Below are 20047 nucleotides of genomic sequence, written 5' to 3'. Positions count from 1 at the left end.
AGAACCAGCCCGAGCGCCGGGAGCTGCTGGCCGCCTCCGCAAAGCAGGAAGCGGCGCTGACCGTGGAGCTGCTCCGCCAGGAGGCAGCTTGTGCTGCCCCCTCGCCGTGGCCTCCCTCGCAACCCTCAACCAGCTGCGTATCTCATCTCACCCTGGAGCTAGCAGCCCAGAGAGGCCCCACAGCTCACCGAGGATCGCCAGCAGCCCAGAGAGGACGCGCAGCTCCCCGAGGATCGCTCGCAGCCCAGAGAGGACGCGCAGCCCCCCGAGGATCGCCAGCAGCCCAGAGAGGACGCGCACCTCCCCGAGGATCGCTCACAGTCCAGAGAGGATGCTGTGAGTTCCTGGGCGACGTGGCTGCGCGGGCACAGCAGCAGGACGAGGCGGCCGGGTCGCTGGGCGATGACAGCCTACAGCTGCTGGCGCAGAACCAGCCCGAGCACTGGGAGCTGCAGGCCGCCTCCGCAGAGCTGGAAGCGGCGCTGTGCGTGGAGCTGCTCCGCCGGCAGACCGATTGTGAGTCCTGCCCGTTTCCTCCCTCGCCACCCTCAACCAGCGGCTTTTCTCCTCTCACCCTGGTGGCAGCGGATGCTAAGGATCGCGAAGGTGGGTCTGAAGGGAAGCGAAAGTTTTGCCTCGCCCCGAGTTCGGCGGGTTTGCAGCCAAATGACATAGGCCGCTGGGTGAAAGAGGCGGTGGAGTAAAGCTTGTTGAGTTTCATCAGCGCTTTTGCTACATTATGGGGGGGGGTCTTAGTTAGCAAAATTGGGGAGTGGGCTCTTCCACTGAAAGCCTCCTCTTGCTGCATAACTGCCCTTTTCGCTTCTCTCTCCATCTCGCTTTCTAACGGAACCAGGAAAGCACAACAACATGGCACCAAATTGCCTAAGTCTCACGTGTATTTTTTTTAACCTGTAACCAAGCAGCTGCTGCTAAACAGACCTGCTACACAATTGTTGTTGTCCTTTTATTATTGTTGTAATAACAGCATCATAAGGTCTTCAGGTCCCTTCCAACTCTACAGTTCTAGGATTCTGAGCCCTCGTTCTTTTTTTAAAAAAATCTTCTTTATTGGTTTTTCATAAATTCTCAATAATCTTTTTCATACATGTCAACATCCACACAAGTAAATGAAATCTCAAAATATTCAACATGTGTGCTTAAACAAAAAAAGGGGGGGGAGAGAAAATGCTGTTGTTTGTCTCCTTATTCTGTTGTTACTCTATTAGCATTTGGTTTCCCTCCACCCCGAACTTGGATCCTTAGTTTTCTACTTTATATGCATTTCCAATTATATCCACTCACCTGTTTACCATTGTTTCCACTAGTTGTCTTAACAGAAGTTAGTCTAGTCCAGTCAAAAAATTGAAATCTCTGTAGTGATCTTTCAAATATTTTTTGTATTTACTCCAATTGTTGTTAAATTTTTGATACTCTTGGTCTTTTAACTGCCATGTCAGCTTATCCATCTCTGCATTTTCCATCAACTTCACCTGCCAGTCCCTGCCGGTAGCACGGTGTGCCTGGCGCCTGGGGAAATTCGAACACTGGTTCCCCTAAGCATGCTGAAATCACCCCCTTGTTTCTGGGCAATGCTATTTACACTCCACTTCTGTTGTTAAAGGTAAAGGGACCCCTGACCATCAGGTCCAGTCGTGTCCGACTCTGGGGTTGCGGCGCTCATCTCGCTCTATAGGCCGAGGGAGCCGGCGTTTGTCCGCAGACAGCTTCCGGGTCATGTGGCCAGCATGACAAAGCCGCTTCTGGCTAACCAGAGCAGCGCACGGAAACGCCGTTTACCTTCCCGCTGGAGCGGTCCCTATTTATCTACTTGCACTTTGACGTGCTTTCGAACTGCTAGGTGGGCAGGAGCTGGGACCGAACAACAGGAGCTCACCCCGTCGCAGGGATTCAAACCGCCGACCTTCTGATCGGCAAGCCCTAGACTCTGTGGTTTAACCCACAGCGCCACCTGGGTCCCTACTTCTGTTGTTACTTGTTAATTTAAAAACGATCCTATTTAAAATCTAATTCAAATTTAGAGACACATAAGCACACACTTCATTTATTTTTAAATTGTCCCATTTCTTCACCCTGCTCATTGTTTCAGAGAAAGATGGTGAAATGTTTGTTGTCACCTGGTACTCAGCAAAAAGAAATGCTCTTCCCCAATCAGGAAAAAGTAATGCTAAGTTATGTGCCCTAATTCTGGTCTGTGGTGTGCCTGTGCTAAGCCCCTCTAGTGAACTGTGGAGATCATAGAGTCATAGAATAACAGGGAAGGCGGGAGGGACTTTGTGAATTACCCATATTTGCCAATATGTTTTTGGAAAGCAAGTTACGGTTTTTGACAAAATCCAGACACTTTTAGTGACTTTTACAAAAAATCCAAGCAATTAAACATATAGTGGCAAATTAAGTAACTGATTATTTATTTTCCTTTAACATACATCAGGTAGACTAAAATTAAGTGAGCTATCTTTGGTGCCCTGATATCTCCCATCTAGCTGTGAATCCCTGTTGTGAATACCGTTTCCTGCTCACAACTCCCAGCACCTTTCAAAGGAATAAGGAAGGAGCACAAAGGGTGAAATTGGGTTTTTGTCATGATAGCAGATGATCTTGCTTTGAGGGTTTTTTTTTAACATCCACCTGCCCCAGCCAGAGAGGCCAATGATCAGGGGTGATGGGAGTCGTAGTGCAGAATAACAACAAATTTTATGAACTAAAATAAAATTTTGAATGCACAGCTTTTGATGCAAAACACTCTGGTGCAAGGAACCATCTTTGCCTCTCCTTGTTGTCATTCCTATTTGTCATTCCATTTAATCAGGCTGTTCTTGTCAATATTCCCTAAGATGTGCCAACGCAATGTGATTTTTTTTTTTGCAACTGGGAACAGAAGCATGCTGCATCAACTCAGGACTTTGTTACATATAAAAAAAAGATATGGAGAAGGAATGTTTGTGGAATAATGATATATGCGCCTTGCAGATGGATTTTAGTAAATGTGACCTTCCTAATTCCAAGTTTGCTGTGTCCTCATTGGGTGAGGAGGTTGGGGGGAGGGGGGTTTGGCAACCCAGGAATTTCCTTGGAGATCAGTTCTGAGAAGTTCGGGACGGGGGTTGGGGGGTGGGGGTTCTCATTGTGCAAGCAACTGCCAGCAAATGCATCCTTGGATTTCCTCAAGTCTATTATTGGGCTGGTCCCAGTCTGCAAATGTTTATACTGTAATTGGGAAATCCCTCTTCGGACAGCCCGCTGAGAAAACAGAGAAAAGCGCAGGAGCCTCGCGTTTCGGCCCCCTTTTGTCACTTTCACTCAGGCCACGCCTCTTTCCTCCCGCTGCAACCATCCGAGTTCTACATCCCCCCCCCCCCCCGGCCAACCTCACCCAGGCACGATCGCTGCTTTCAGTTTTGCAGGTTGCGCGAAGCAAGTTTCATTTCTTGCTGGCACTGAAGGAGCGCCATGGCGAGGAGCGCGCGGGACTGCCTGCTGGAGTGCCTGGAGAACTTGGACGAGGACGAGCTGAGGAGGTTCAAGAACAAGCTGAACGAGTTCCCCGTGCGCAAGGGCTACGAAAACATCCCCCGAGTGAAGCTGCAGAAGGCGGAGGCGCTGGACCTGACGACCATTCTGATCAGCTACTACGCCGAGGAGTATGCAGTGAAGCTGACCGCCAAGGTGCTGAAAGCCATCAACTGCAAGGACCGCGCCAAGGAGCTCCAGGTCGCCACCCGGAACAGTAAGGAGCAGCTGGGGAGGGAGAGCAGCAGCCAGGTGATCTTGCGACCCTGGCAGAACCGTCCAAAATTGCGCCCCCTAGCCAAAGAGAAAATAGCTCCTCTGTCCTCCTCTCCTCCAACCCCTCCACCCTCCACCCATTCAATTCCTTAGGCACTTCACCTTGTTGTAATGAATTCTTTCACAGACAATCCAATATTTAAAATATTATTTCTTAATAAAAGCTTTTTGGGAGCTGCAAAGGACCCTCCAGCGAAGCCAGAAGGTAGAGCCGCTTCTTGCCTGGGGTCCGCTCCTTTTCGACTCTCCTGAGCCCTGGAGAGCCCTCCTTCACACACACACACACACACACACACACACACACACACCCTCCCAAGCCCATTAGGAGCGCGGCCAAAAGACCGCTCAAACTTTCGTTTCCTCTGCTTTTGAAAGGGCGTTGCCGGCAGCTTCCCGGCCCCTCTTGATTCCTCTGAGCGGACAATGACACCCTCCCCGTTCAACGATTCAATAGCAGGGAACTCTGCGTACGGAGCAAAGGGGCGGCGGATCTTCTTTACTCCCCGACGGCCCTGGCTCAGTCGAGTTCGGGGGCCAGCCGCTCCGCTCTTGGCCAGCCTTCAGCGCCCTTTTTCTCCTTCTTCCTCCAGCGATGCCGCGGGCGAAGCCAACAGGGAAAGGACGCGCAAGCGCAGCCCAGAGAGGACGCACAGCCCCCCGGGGATCACTCGCAGCCCAGAGAAAACGTGCGGCCACCCGAGGATCGCTCACAGCCCAGAGAGGACGCACAGCCCCTCGGGGATCACTCGCAGCCCAGAGAAAACGTGCGGCCACCCGAGGATCGCTCACAGCCCAGAGAGGACGCACAGCCCCTCGGGGATCACTCGCAGCCCAGAGAAAACGTGCGGCCTCCCGAGGATCGCTCACAGCCCAGAGAGGACGCGGGGGGCCCCGAGGATCGCTCACAGCCCAGAGAGGAGGCACAGCCCCCCGGGGATCGCTCGCAGCCCAGAGAAAACGTGTGGCCACCCGAGGATCGCTCGCAGCCCAGAGAGGACGCACAGCCCCCCGGGAATCACTCGCAGCCCAGAGAAAACGTGCGGCCACCCGAGGATCGCTCGCAGCCCAGAGAGGACGCACAGCCCCCCGGGGATCACTCGCAGCCCAGAGAAAACGTGCGGCTACCCGAGGATTGTTCACAGCCCAGAGAGGACGCGGGGCCCCCCGAGGATCGCTCACAGCCCAGAGAGGAGGCACAGCCCCCCGGGGATCGCTCGCAGCCCAGAGAAAACGTGCGGCTACCCGAGGATTGTTCACAGCCCAGAGAGGACGCGGGGCCCCCCGAGGATCGCTCACAGCCCAGAGAGGAGGCACAGCCCCCCGGGGATCGCTCGCAGCCCAGAGAAAACGTGTGGCCACCCGAGGATTGTTCACAGCCCAGAGAGGACGCGGGGCCCACCGAGGATCGATCACAGCCCAGAGAGGACGCACAGCCCCCCGGGGATCGCTCACAGCCCAGAGAAAACGTGGGGCCACCCGAGGATTGTTCACAGCCCAGAGAGGACGCGGGGGCCCCCGAGGATCGCTCACAGCCCAGAGAGGACGCACAGCCCCCCGGGGATCGTTCACAGCCCAGAGAGGACGCACAGCCACCCGAGGATCGTTCACAGCCCAGAGAGGACGTGGGGGCCCCCGAGGATCGCTCGCAGCCCAGAGAGGACGCACAGCCACCCGAGGATCGTTCACAGCCCAGAGAGGACGTGGGGGCCCCCGAGGATCGCTCACAGCCCAGAGAGGACGCACAGCCTCCCGGGGATCGCTCGCAGCCCAGAGAGAAGGCTTCCAGTTCCTGGGCGATGTGGACGTGGTGCTGCTCCCCCGGGAGGCTTCCCTCGCCACCCTCAACCAGTGGCGTATCTCATCTCGCCCTGGCGGTGGCGGATGTTAAGGATCACGAAGATGGGTCTGGAGGGCGCGGAGACCAGAGAGGACGTGCAGCCCCCCGCCCCCGAGGATTGCTCGCAACCCAGAGAGGATGCTGGGAGTTCCTGGGCGACGTGGCTGCGCGGGCACAGCGGAGGGACGAGGCGGCTGGGTCTCTGGGCAACGACAACCGGCAGCTACTGGCTCTGCAGTGATCTTTCAAATATTTTTTGTATTTACTCCAATTGTTGTTAAATTTTTGGTACTCTTGGTCTCCTAATTGCCATGTCAGCTTATCCGTATCTGCATTTTCCATCAACTTCACCTGCCAGTCCCTGCCGGTAGCAGGATGTGCCTGGCGCCTGGGGAAATTCGAACACTGCTTCCCCTAAGCATGCTGAAATCACCCCCTTGTTTCTGGGCAATGCTATTTCCACTCCACTTCTGTTGTTACTTGTTAATTTAAAAACGATCCTATTTAAAATCTAATTCAAATTTAGAGACACATAAGCACACACTTCATTTATTTTTAAATCGTCCCATTTCTTCACCCTGCTCATCATTGCAGAGAAAGATGGTGAAATGTTTGTTGTCACCTGGAACTCAGCAAAAAGAAATGCTCTCCTCCCAATCAGGAAAAAGTAATGCTAAGTGATCTGCCCTAATTCTGGTCTGTGGTGAGCCTGTGCTAAGCCCCTCTAGTGAACTGTGGAGATCATAGAGTCATAGAATGACAGGGAAGGCGGGAGGCACTTTGTGAATTACCCATATTTGCCAATATGTTTTGGGAAAGGAAGTTACGGTTTTTGACAAAATCCAGACACTTTTAGTGACTTTTGCAAAAAAAAAATCCAAGCAATTAAACATATAGTGGCAAATTAAGTAACTGATTATTTATTTTCCTTTAACATACATCAGGTAGACTAAAATTAAGTGAGCCATCTTGCTGCCCTGATATCTCCCATCTAGCTGTGAATCCCTGTTGTGAATACCGTTTCCTGCTCACAACTCCCAGCACCTTTCAAAGGAATAAGGAAGGAGCACAAAGGGTGAAATTGGGTTTTTGTCATGATAGCAGATGATCTTGCTTTGAGGGGTTTTTTTTAACATCCACCTGCCCCGGCCAGAGAGGCCAATGATCAGGGCTGATGGGAGTCGTAGTGCAGAATAACAACAAATTTTATGAACTAAAATAAAATTTTGAATGCACAGCTTTTGATGCAAAACACTCTGGTGCAAGGAACCATCTTTGCCTCTCCTTGTTGTCATTCCTATTTGCCATTTCATTTAATCAGGCCGTTCTTGTCAATATTCCCTAAGATGTGCCAACGCAATGTGAATTTTTTTTGCAACTGGGAACAGAAGCATGCTGCATCAACCCAGGACTTTGTTACATATAAAAAAAAGATATGGAGAAGGAATGTTTGTGGAATAATGATATATGCGCCTTGCAGATGGATTTTAGTAAATGTGACCTTCCTAATTCCAAGTCTGCTGTGTCCTCATTGGGTGAGGAGGTTGGGTGGAGGGGGGTTTGGCAACCCAGGAATTTCCTTGGAGATCAGTTCTGAGAAGTTCGGGACGGGGGTGGGGGTGGGGGTTCTCACTGTGCAAGCAACTGCCAGCAAATGCATCCTTGGATTTCCTCAAGTCTATTATTGGGCTGGTCCCAGAGTACATTCTGAAGGCACATGAGGCTACAAAAATTTATTTATTATGCACTATATAAAATAACTAAAGTACCTTGCAGAAGCTAAGCAGGTCTAAATCTGGTCAGTGCCTGGATAGTACTATAATAACATCTTGGATTTTATTATAGGAGAAAGGTGGCATATAAATGTAAGAGAATAAACAGGAATAAAGCTACCAGTACAATTTCATGCATTTGTACTCAAAAGCTAGTCTTGTTATGCTACTAACTTCGACCACTGTCCTAAACACATTTACTAGCAGTTCGAAAGCACACCAGTGAAAGTAGATAAATAGGTACTGCTGCGGCAGGAAGGTAAATGGTGTTTCCGTGCGCTCTGGCGTCCGTCACAGTGTTCCGTTGCGCCTGAAGCGGGTTAGTTCTGCTGGCCACATGACTCAGAAAGCTGTCTGAAAATGAGATGAGCGCCGCAACCCCATAGTTGCCTTTGACTGGACTTAACTGTCCAGGGGTCCTTTACCTGTACCTTATTTACTAGGAAGAACACCCTGCTTATTTCTGGGACTTATTTCTGAGTAAACCATCATAGAATTGAAGAATTGGAAGAGGATCATCTAGGCCAGGGGTCCTCAAACTTTTTAAACAGGGGGCCAGTTCACTGTCCCTTAGACACTGTTGGAGGCCGGACTATAGTTTGAACGAATTCCTATGCACAATGCACATATTTTATTTGCGGTGCACAAAAAAACAGGAAAAACAATACAATATTTAAAATGAAGAATGATTGTAATAAACATAAACTTATTAGGATTTCAATGGGAAGTATGGGCCTGCTTTTGGCTAATGAGATCGTCAATATCTGGTTCCATATTTGTCACTGCTGGTCGTAGAAAGTGATGCAAGCAGCTTTTGGCTCATTCCACCTGCTCATTACAAGAGCTCAGTCATGAAGAAATAGGTTTGCTTTTCCACCTCCTCCCTCCCACTCCTTTTTCCTTTAGTGCTGTGTCTTCCCCATTGTTAGCCTGAGAAGGCAGTTTTGATAGGCCAGGGTGACCCATGCCTGCTAATAGCCAGGCATAAAAGTAGATATAGCCCACAGACCATAGTTTGAGGACCCCTGATCTAGGCCCTGCAATGGAGGAATATGCAGCTGTCCCATACAGGGATTGAACCTGCAATCTTGGTGTTATCGGCAGCATACTCTAACCAACTGAGCTATCCACATAGGAAGCTGCCTTACACTGAGTGAGACCATTGGTCTAGCTCACACTCAGTATTATCTATATTGATTTGCAGGAGCTCTCCAGTGCTTCAGACAGTCTCTCAGTCCTAGCCCTGCCTGGAGAAGTAAGGGATTGATTCTGGGACCTTCTGCATTCAAGGCAGATATTCTACTACTGAGCCACAGCCCTTGCTCTGTGACTATGGCTCCTCCTCAGCCTTCTTATCACCAAGTAGCCCTAAGGATTAGGGCAACATTCCTTGCAAATGGAACAGTATAGGAAATTAGGCCATCGTCATTGAAAACAAACATGTTGAACTGAATCCTAAGGATCTCTGGCTCTTGTTAATTCTTGGGCAATGCACACCGATTCACAGAGTGATTTAACAGTCAAGCCCTTTTCTAGGGTTGCCATATTTCAATATGTAAAATTCCTGACACCTACAGGAATTTGTTGAACTTTTTTTGGGGGGGGGGACAAAGTTCCCCTTTGAGGCCATTTTTACACCCCAAAACCAGGACATATGAGGAACGCCATGCAGCTGACCGCCAAGGTGCTGGAAGCAATCAACTGCATGGACCCCACCAAGGAGCTACGGGCCACCAGCAGGAACAGAAAGAAGCAGCTGGGGAGGGAGAGCGGCACCCGATCCTAAGGATCGTGAAGGTGGGTCTGGAGGGGAGCGAAACTTTTGCCTGGTTCTGAGTTCAGCGGGTTTGCAGCTGCTGCTGCAGACAGAGGAGATCCACCGGAGGTGGGAAGAGGTGGAATTTGTTAGAATTTGATCACCTTTCCCATTTGGTGCTATCAACACCCTTGCCGCTGTGGTGGCGTACATAAATAATTTCTTTAGTTCTTTGGGAATCTCGTCTCCTACAATTCCCAGAAGGAAGGCTTCTGGTTTGGGGTGTGTGTTAATTTAAACATGTTTTTCAGTTCATTATAAATCGTATCCCAGAATTCTCTTCATTTTTTTTACACTTCCACCACGTGTGATACATTGTTCCTACTGCTTCCTTGCATTTCCTACACAGATTTTAATTTGTTAAGAGTTATATGCCAACAATAGAAAATATTCATATAATTTTAAGGTGTAGCACGCAGTGAATTTAAGGTTTTTAAAGATCTCAACTACAGTACATTGCATGACTGTAGTTTGCTCTTTCAACAGTTCTCTTGAATAATAATAATAGTAATAATAATAATAATTTATTATTTATACCCCACCCATCTGGCTGGGTTTCCCCAGCCACTCAGTATGCAAGAAGGAGAAACACACACTGTGGAAATGGAAATGATATTAGTATGGACTAGAGGGCTCCGCTCCGCCGCTCGGGGACCCAGGCAGGCAGTTAAGCGAGCAGCTGCCACCATCGCCACCTCCTCCTGCTGCTGCTGCCCCCAGCCGTGGCTGACGTGGAGGATGGGGACTAGCCGGGTGTCGCCACTCCTCACGCGGGTTTCTCAATGCCATGGCCATGTGAAGCTGGGACGTCGAGTGCAACACCTTCGCCATCTGCTGGGTGCAGGTCATGGATACCTGTCTTAGATGTCTAGCTGAAAACAAACAAGAAGATTGTGTTGTGCTCTGGGGAGAGTGTAATCATTCCTTCCACAACTGCTGCACGTCACTGCGGGTGAAAGATAACAACCTCAGCGCCCTCGGCCAACAAGGAAATAAAAGCACTGGCAGTTCTTCTTCGGACTTCTTTGGAAGGATGTGCAACCAAAGGCATATTCCCCCATGAACAAGGGGAGCATTCACAATGTGGGAGAGTCCATTTTATTTATTTAGGTCTAGGTTAAACACAGGTTTTTATGGAGTTGGATTTGAAATCTTTGCGTTGATCTGTGGGATCAGCGTGGGTTCATCAGAAACGTTAGATACACAGCATTCAAGAATGCATCCAAACATTTAGTGTGTTGGAAGAAATTTAAAGATTATTTGAAGCAGGATGTAAAGATTATTATCTGAGAATGGAATCAGAGGACATATAAGGTTACAGTTATGAAATTAGTTAGTTTAAGATAGGAGATAAGAATTAGGTAATAGAATTTCTTTTTAATGTGGAATAAGATTAGAAGAGAATGATGATTATATAATGTTTTGAAATTACTAAAGAGGCTATGCAATGAACGCAGAAAGAGAGGATGTGAGGAGGTCCCCCAATAATGATAAGTGATAGTATGAGGATAATTAAATACGTGTTTTTGTTGTTGTTGTTGAGGTTTTACTGTTGTATTTTTCTTTGTATTTTTGTATTTGCATTTTTGTTATTTTTGTAATTTTTGTAGTGTTTTGTTTTTGTTGTATTATCAAAATTCAATAAATTCTTAAGGGGGGAAAATAAACATTTAGTGTGAACTCTGTACATTTGGTTAGGAATGCTTTGGAACTTATGAGGCCCACAGTTATCTATGTTCAAAGCAGTTCCAGCTAGAAATGTCACTTATTTTTGTCTGAACTGAGGAATTCAACTGAAATAAATAGTTGTTGGCGATGCAAAAAAAAAAAAAAAAAGCTATGGACTAGGGCAGAATTTTTTTAACTGTGGCCAACAACCTGGCACCCAGAAATCTCCACGTAGTTGCAATTAGACCTGTGCCGGTAACAAAATGTGCCTGGTGCCTGGGGAAATTCAAACACTGGTTCCCCTAAGCATGGTGATATCACACCCCCCCCCTTGTTTCTGGGCAATGCTATTTCGACTCCACTTCTGTTGTTACTTGTTAATTTAAAAACGATCCTATTTAAAATCTAATTCAGATTTAGATACATAAAAGCACATACTTCATTTATTTTTAAATTGTCCCATTTCCTCACCCTGCTCATTGTTGCAGTGAAAGATGGTGAAATGAGGAAAAGGTGATGCTAAGTTATCTGCCCTAGTTCTGGTCAGTGGTGAGCCTGTGCTAAGCCCCTCTAGTGAACTGTGGAGATCCAAGCGGTTAAAGCATATAGTGGCAAATTAATCATTGATTGTCCTTAAACACACATCAGGTAGACCAGGGGTCAGCAAACTAAGGCCTGGGGGCCAGATCCGGCCCAATCGCCTTCTAAATCCGTCCCACGGACGGTCTGGGAATCAGCGTGTTTTTTACATGAGTAGAACGTGCCCTTTTATTTAAAATGCATCTCTGGGTTATTTGTGGGGAATAGGAATTCATTCAGTTCCCCCCCCCCAATATATAGTCCGGCCCCCACAAGGTCTGAGGGATGGTGGACTGGCCCCCTGCTGAAAAAGTTTGTTGACCCTTGAGGTAGATTCATTAAGTGAGCCATCTTTGCTGCCCTGATATCTCCAATCTATCACTTAATCCCTATTGTGAATACCATTCCCTGCTCACACCTCCCAGCACCTTTCAAAGGAATAAGGAAGGTGCACAAATGGTGAAATTAGGTTTTTGTCTTGATAGCAGATGATCTTGCTTTGAGGGTTTTTAAAAACTCCCATCAGCCCCGGCCAGCAAGGCCAGTAATCAGGGGTGATGGGAGTTGTAGTGCAGAATAACAATAAATGTTATGGACTAAAATAAAATTTTGAATACACATCTTTTGATTCAAAACACTCTGGTACAAGGAACCATCTGGCCTCTCCTTGTTGTCATTCCTATATTCATTTCATTAGACTGTTATTGTCAATATTCCCTAAAACTTAACCAAAGCTCAAGATGAAGGATGAGAACATCCCAATCATAGTTTGTCTAACTTCCCTCTTTTCTGTCCTCTTTTAGAAGACTTGAAGCCTTCTGTTTTGCACTCAGCACAAGGTCAGTAGGAATCTAGAAGATGGTCTCATGTAACCAGGTCTTCTCCCAAGGACAAAGGTCTCTTGCATACTATATTGTCATGGATTTAGAAACCAGATAGTCAGTGGAATTTTATGTTTGAGAGGTCTTACACCTGGTTTTTGAATAACATAACATGTAAGTAACAAGTGTAGTTCACCCAAATCTGCCCACCTGCAAAGTCCTATTTTGCACTTGGTAACTGACATAGTGTCAGTGGATAAACTGGGGTAGCCCATATTGGTGAACTCCTTCAGGAGCTCAGTAAGTTAGTATTAACTGTTTTATTAATTGTCATTTTGTGAATAACCACAGAGATAGGATATGAAGCCAGGCATTTCGTGTCCTGGTCAAGGATGCCAGCAGACCAATGCAGCTCTTGCCTTTCCATGGCTGCTGACAGACCTGTGATCTTTCCATTACTACTGTCCCAGGAGCCACTTCTCTTTCCAGTCTATGTGGCTGAATTGCAACTAATTGCAACTAATCTAAGTGGCTGAATTGCAACTAATCACCAAACTTAAAACCATGGAGAAACCTGGTTTGAACAAAGACATTGGATTCTTATCTCATTATACATAACAAAGCCATCTTTAGCCATCTCACCCCTTGCCTTTCCCTGCAAGACTAATTGCAGCCGTTTAGAGTCGTCAACAGGTTTTCCACACTTATCAGCCTATCACCCATTCCCACCACCCTTCTGAGTAATACCCCTCCCCACTCCCCCACTATATTTAAGGATCTGGTGACTTCTGTTTCAGTGTATCTGAAGAAGTGTGCATGCACACGAAAGCTCATACCAGGAACAAACTCAGTTGGTCTCTAAGGTGCTACTAGAAAGAATTTTCGATTTTGTTTTGACTATGGCAGACCAACACGGCTACCCACCTGTAACTTGTTCATAAGTGTTATGAAAGGCCAGCAGATGGCAGCAAAGTCCACTGGTTTAGCCTCACAAAACCTTCGGCTGATGTGTAGGCTTAGCCCAGGGGTCCCCAAACTAAGGCCCAGGGGCCAGATGCGGCCCAATCGCCTTCTCAATCCGGCCCGCAGACAGTCCAGGAATCAGTGTGTTTTTACATGAGTAGAATGTGTCCTTTTATTTAAAATGCATCTCTGGGTTATTTGTGAGGCCTGCCTGGTGTTTTTACATGAGTAGAATGTGTGCTTTTATTTAGAATGCATCTCTGGGTTATTTGTGGGGCATAGGAATTCGTTCATTTTTTTTTTTCAAAATATAGTCCGGCCCCCCAAAAGGTCTGAGGGACAGTGGACCGAAAAAAGTTTGCTGACCCCTGGCTTAGCCAAAACAGCAGTACAGTGGTACCTCGGTTTACGAACTTAATCCGTTCCGGAGGTTCGTTCTTAAACCAAAGCCTGCTTTCCCATAGAAAGTAATGGAAAATGGATTAATCCGTTCCAGACGATTAAAAACAACCCTAAAACAGCAATTTAACATGAATTTTACTATCTAACGAGGCCACTGATCCATAAAATGAAAGCAATAAACAAGGCACTGTACTGTAAAAGCAATAAAACAGTATTAATGATTTTTTTAAAATGAAAATGTGATTCCCCCCCCCTTACCTGCAGTGATGATTGTCATTGTTTGGATGGGGGGGGGTCGGAGTCCTCTTCCAGATTCACAATTGGTGACTCCTCTCCTGCCATTCCTTCCCTTGCAGACTCCCATAAAACAAAGGAACAAGACAGAATCCCAAAACATTCCGCTCACCACCTCCCACAGGATGGGTGGGCTTACCTGGCCAGGTGCCACCCTACTTGCTACCAGCTGGGGGTGGGGCGAGGGCCGGTAAAGGGCTGGTGCTTTTCGGCCCAGGCTCACTTACCAGGTTCACTGCTGGACTTTGCTCTTGGTCTTGGTTAGGTAAGTGTTCTTCGCCAGGGTTTGGGGCTGCAGTGCAGCCTGCTGGGCCTCCTGCGACCAGAGCCCAGCAGCGGAGGCCAAATAGAGGCTGCACAGGTGCCAGGGTCTAGTTCCGCTCAGCGGCACGGCCTACTGAGGCCTCGTTTGTATACCAAAAAAAGTTCGCAAGCAGTTCCGGGTTTGAAGTGTTCGTAATCCAAAAAGTTCATTAACTGGGCTGTTCATAACCCGAGGTACCACTGTATATACAACCTTTCTATTCTAGGAGTGCAAATTGATAACTATGAGGATGCTTATGGCACCGCTAATGGTTCCTCTTGCACAGGGAGTCACTCCCTTGCTGGCTTACCCTCGGAAGAGCGTTTGGTTGCATCTGTCTGTGTGTGTAAAGCTTGCACCTGTTGAATGTCTGCCTGTCGTGCGTCAAAAGCTTCTGACATGGGAGGAGGGAAATTAAGTGGCAGGCCAGAGGTTCACCCCGTCAGTCTATCAGAAAACTCGAGCGGAATATATGAAAGTCTCGCGCCTTAGGTTTATAGAAAATGGATGACTTCTTTCGAGGTTTACAAGAACAAACCAGTGCACCTGACTTCCTGTGCGTCTGACTTCCTGTGAGGTTTATGAGAACAGGCCAGTGCCTGGCTGTTCACATGGCTTTCCTCTTTATTTCTTACAAACCTGCTCTGTCCCCCACTGGCGGAGGAAGGGGGCGAAATGCCCCCAGCACCATCAGGGAGGGGGTACCATTGCGGCCAACCCCCAGACACACGTCGCACACCCACCACCACCATGCCGGGTGCCAGCCCACAGTGCCACGCCCTCTCGGGCAGTGTGCCACACCCCTGGGACAAACGCCATGCCCCCCAGTACACGTGCCAACCACTCCCCCGCCTGCTCTCCGCCCCTGGTGTCGGAGCGTGCAGCTTCACCACTGCCATTCCCCCAAGTCCCCCGGCCATATCTCTGCAGAATTTCGCTCCTGCAAAAGCAGTGTGCTGCAGACCCGCCAAGTGTCCCTATTTTCAAAGGACAGTCCTGGATTTACAGGTTGCTGATTTGGTCCTGGAATGTCCCGCTTTTCCTTAGGATGTCCCTATTTTCATCGGAGAAATTTTGGAGGGTATGGAGTTTTGCAACCCCCTTGCCAAGGAGATATAAGTAACTAGGGGATTTAAAGGCAGCATTGCACAGGGAAGGTTTTTTAAAAAAAAGTTTAATGTTTTAATATCTATCTATCTATCTATCTATCTATCTATCTATCTATCTATCTATATGTTGGAAGCTGCTCAGTGTGGCGGGCAACCCAGTCAGATGGACGGGGTATAAATAATGTTGTTGTTGTTTTTATTCCCCTATTTTCATCAGAGAAATGTTGGAGGATATGCCTTGGCGCCTGGAAGCCTTTTGCAAGCGCGCGATCGTGCAAATGCTTATACTGTACAGTACTGGGAAAGTCCGTCTCCGCCCAGCGCGCTGAGAAAAAGGACAGAGAAAAGCGCGGGAGGGCGCATGGGCCTCCATTGCAACTTTCACTCAGGCCCCGCCTCTCTCCTCCCGCTGCACCAATCGGAGTCCAGCATCTCCCCCCTCCCCGCGACCAACCCAGCCCGGGCTTTGTATCAGGCACCATGCCTGCTTTCAATTCTGCAGCTTCCGCGAAGCGAGGGTGATTTCTTGCTGGCTCTGAAGGCGCGCCATGGCGAAGAGCGTCCGGGACTGCCTGCTGGAGTGCCTGGAGAACTTGGACGAGGGCGAGCTGAGGAGGTTCAAGAACAAGCTGAACGAATACCCCGTGCGCGAGGGGTACAACAACATCCCAAAAGGGCGGCTGCAGAAGGCGGATGCGCTGGTCCTAAAAGACCTGCTGATCAGCTTCTACACCGAGGAGTACGCCGTGCAGCTGACAGCCGAGGTGCTGGAAGCCATCAACTGCAAGGACCGCGCCGAGGATCTCCTGGCCGCCACCGGGAACAGTAAGGAGCGGCTGGGGAGGGAGAGCGGCGCCCGATCCTAAGGATCGCGAAGGTGGGTTTGGAGGGGAGAGAAACTTTCGCCTCGCCCCGAGTTCGGCGGGTTTGCAGCTGCTGCAGCAGCCAGAGGAGATCTTCCCTCCGAAGGTGGGAAGAAGCGGTAGAGTAAAGCTGGCTGAGGTTCATCAGCGCTTTTGCCACACTCACTTAGCAAAATTGGGGAGTGGGTTCTTCCTCTTAATAGCCTCGTCTCGCCGCATAACTGCCCCTTTCGCTTCTCTCCATCTCGCTTTGTAACTGCATGAAGTCAAACAAGGAGAATAAGCTGCGGTGAGAGAGGGTTTCAAAATGAAATAGTAATTCTCTGATCGCTCATCTGCAGAACAGTTTTATTTCCCTTGAAGTAGTTGAGAATTACATTACACAGAACATAAGATAGAAAACAATAAATAAATAACGTCTTTTGTAAGAAAGGACTGTCATGTATTCGTGGCTCCCCCCCCCCCCACTGCTTTCCTGGAAATGCCTCCGTTCAGTTGCTTTCGCTTTCGTGTGTTTCATAACGCCCTTTCCATCTATGGACTTTAGAAACTGCCTTGTTCTTCTTTCAACTCATTCTTTACTTACATTCTTCCCCATGAGGCTAAACTTTGTACTGCAACGAACTCCCGGACTTGCTCAGGTTTAAGTGAGCAAATTCGCACAAGGAGACATTTCCAGCTTAAAGCCATTACTGTACTGTATTTTCATTTCCCCATTTGCTTTAAAAATGCAAGGCTGCTTCTCAGCTCATGCCAGAGAGGTTGCAGCAGCAATAAAAAGGAAGAACCAAACTGCTGATAGGCAGCTCTGAAAAATATGGATTGAACTTTGCCAGTTTATACCTGTTGGCACAAGGCGGGGCACAAGCACATCAGAGTCACAAAGAAATGAGGGAACAATTCCATGGAATAATTCCGACGACATGAAAAAACATTCATAGTTAGAGAAAGGATGGAGAAAATGTGTTCAGCTTCACTTCTTTAAAATATTTTTAAACAGAAAGCTATTTAAGATCTTTTTCTTTAAGAGGGCCCAAATTTGCACCCATGTGTTTATGCACCTTTGCACCACTGTCGGGGGGGCCTAGAGTAAGCAGTACTCATGAGAGCAAAGTAAATTCACTCCTTCTAAACTGTGTTGTACGAAATACCATATTTTCCGGCGTATAAGACGACTGAGCGTATAAGACAACCCCCAACTTTTCCAGTTATAGAGTTTGAGATTTACTCAACCACAGATTCTCCACCCAGCGTATAAGACAACTCCCAACTTTTAAGATTTTCCTGGATTAAAAAGTAGTCTTATATGCCAGAATATACAGTATATCCACTCATGTGGGCAGATCTGCCCAATAGATTCTCCTCGCCTCTGTGCTCTGTATTAGGAATTAAAAACGCAAAAGACGCCATAGAAAGTGGCATGTTTAAATTTCCCATCTAGTTATGCCGTAGTTGGGCCTTTGATGCAATCATGAATGTGGGAAATAGAGGGCTGTTTATGTCCTCTTTGAGAAAGGTGTACTCTTGAAGCGGACAGGTTCACCAGGTGGCAGCAGCAGCAGCAGCAATAATATAAATAACCAGACTGCTGATTTGCAGCTCTGAAAAATACAGATTGAACTTTGTCCCTTTGTACTTGCTTTATGGACAAGACTTAGAGCTCTGCACTTCCTCCCCACCCTCCATTACCAACAGCAGCAACCATCACATCTTCCATCAGTTTTGGTGTTCGCCAGTGCAATCCTCACAAAATATATTTTTTACTTGAACTTTAAAAAAAAGGTTTACATCGACAGCTTGATTTAATTGTAACATTTTAAGATCTAATAGGCCACAAGTTGTTGTGAACCTGAAGTAATTGCATGTGGAAATTGGCTCCAAAAGCATCTCCCATCCATCCAGTTCCACAAATTTAAGGTCAAAAATAGGATGGGTGGAAGAAACTTTGCTCTATACAAATTCCTCTCTTTTCTGTCCTGCCTCTTTCTGGCTTCTCTGGCTCCCACACTTGGGATTGTACAGGCCTTGGCTGCAATATGGAGCCTTTTAGAGGGCTTCTGACGTGAATCTAGGATACCTCATACTTTCCCTTCTGTGATCACATTTGCTTGTTTTGCACCTTTCTTTTGTCTCTCTGATATTTGCAGTTCAGTTCAGACCCCTGTGCCTTGCACCAATGCATCTCGAGTCATAGTGTAGTCAAGGCTGGTCAAGTTGCTGTCTTTATTTATTGGTTGATATACTGCTTAAGGCCTAAATTGGCCTTTAAGCAGTTCTCAAAAATTAAAAGCCAAATACAGAAAAACAATTAAAATACACAGTGAAACGGGCTCATAAAAACAATAGCACAGTAAAAAAAAAAAATACAGGTTGAGGGACCAGTAAAATGTTGTCGTGTTGGCAACTGAAGCAGAAAATCCCACAAGCACCTCTCCCCTTCCCTGGCTGTAAATGTGAAATAGTAAATAATTGTCTGGCAATTTGCTGCCATTTCATGATACTCCAAATTACGATGCCGCCTCACTCTCCCTAATGGTAGGGTTGGCCCCAGCCTTGGCTCCCTTGCAACTGCTCTCACTTACTGATTTTCAGTTTATACTTCTTCAACAGTTATGGCTTTGCCCAAAGAATTCTGGGAACTGTAGGCAGATGAGCTACTAGGAATGCTCTGTTAGGAATCCCACCCTTTCGTGGAACTACAATTCCCAGGGCGTGGGGGAGGAGGGAATGAGTTGGGTACAACCAGTTTTAAGCCTGCAGTGTGAACGTGTAGCAAGATTTCCGTTCTTTCTCTCTTTCCTGGCAGGGCCGCAGCCTCCAAACTCTTCTGACGTGCACTTCATCGAGCGGCACAGGGAAGCGCTAATCCAACGGACCACCCCAGTGGAACCGGTGCTGGATAAATTGTATGGCTCCGTCCTCACTCACGAGCAATACCAAAAAATCACTGCCAAGGAAACTAACCCAGAGAAGATGAGAGAGCTCTACAAGCTTATGCCAAGCTGGGACCTCCGGTGCAAGAATATGCTGTATGAGGCACTGAAGGCCAAAAACCCTCACCTAGTGAAAGACCTGGAAGGGCAATGAAGCCCCAGAGGAAGGCAGAAGGCAAGACCCCTTTCAAGGCACCAGAAATCCACCTCCTTATTGCTAGGGGACTCCTGCAGACAAAGCCATACCATGTATTTTCCCAAGCACTCACTATGCTCCAACCAGGACACCGTGCAAAGGCAAGAATAACCTGCAACCATAGCAGGGCTCTCATAGTCACCTGCTGTGCAACCTGGGAAGGCAAGGGGGGAACCTGGTTCTGTTGTTCAGGCCTTTGGAGGGACTGTTTTCAACATCTATCCTAACACAACCCAGTGGTTCTAACTAGGCATGCCAGGCCTGCCCATTTGGCTCGCCCTGCTCTTTTGGCCAAGCCACACCCACCTCCCATGCACCTGCTGTCAGGCTTGGGGCAGGTAAAGATGCAGCTGGGCCATGCAGGGGCTGCCTGTCACTTGACTGGAGGCAGCACCTGTGCATTGGTACCTTGGTTCTCAAACTTAATCCGTTCTGGAATTCCGTTCCAAAACCAAGGCACGCTTTCCCATAGAAAGTAATGCAGAATGGATTAATCTGTTCCAGACTTTTAAAAACAACCCCTAAAACAGCAATTTAACATGAATTTTACTATCTAACACGACCATTGATCCGTAAAATGAAAGCAATAAACAGTGTACTGCAGTCACACAATCAATCAGTAGCTGAACTGGGTTCCACACAGTCACAAAAACAAAACAAAAAGAGCCACAAAAACGCAA

General features: G+C 47.8%; 1 protein-coding gene across 1 annotated transcript; it reads left to right on the top strand.

The window, feature by feature from the left end:
• The first annotated feature begins 3444 nt into the window (after nucleotides 1-3444).
• Nucleotides 3445-19813, top strand: LOC117057516 (COPII coat assembly protein SEC16-like). Its single transcript, XM_033168365.1, has 5 exons — nucleotides 3445-3751; nucleotides 4401-4771; nucleotides 4836-5884; nucleotides 15917-16200; nucleotides 19045-19813. Exons 1-5 carry the CDS (start codon nucleotides 3475-3477, stop codon nucleotides 19323-19325), a joined length of 2262 nt encoding a protein of 753 aa, XP_033024256.1. The 5' UTR covers nucleotides 3445-3474; the 3' UTR covers nucleotides 19326-19813.
• The last annotated feature ends 234 nt before the right edge of the window (nucleotides 19814-20047 follow it).

The sequence above is a fragment of the Lacerta agilis genome, chromosome 14 (assembly GCF_009819535.1).
Source record: "Lacerta agilis isolate rLacAgi1 chromosome 14, rLacAgi1.pri, whole genome shotgun sequence".
NCBI classification, from domain to species: Eukaryota; Metazoa; Chordata; class Lepidosauria; order Squamata; family Lacertidae; genus Lacerta; species Lacerta agilis.
Note: the sequence above shows the minus strand (reverse complement) of the source record. Positions and strands in the feature narration are given on the sequence as shown.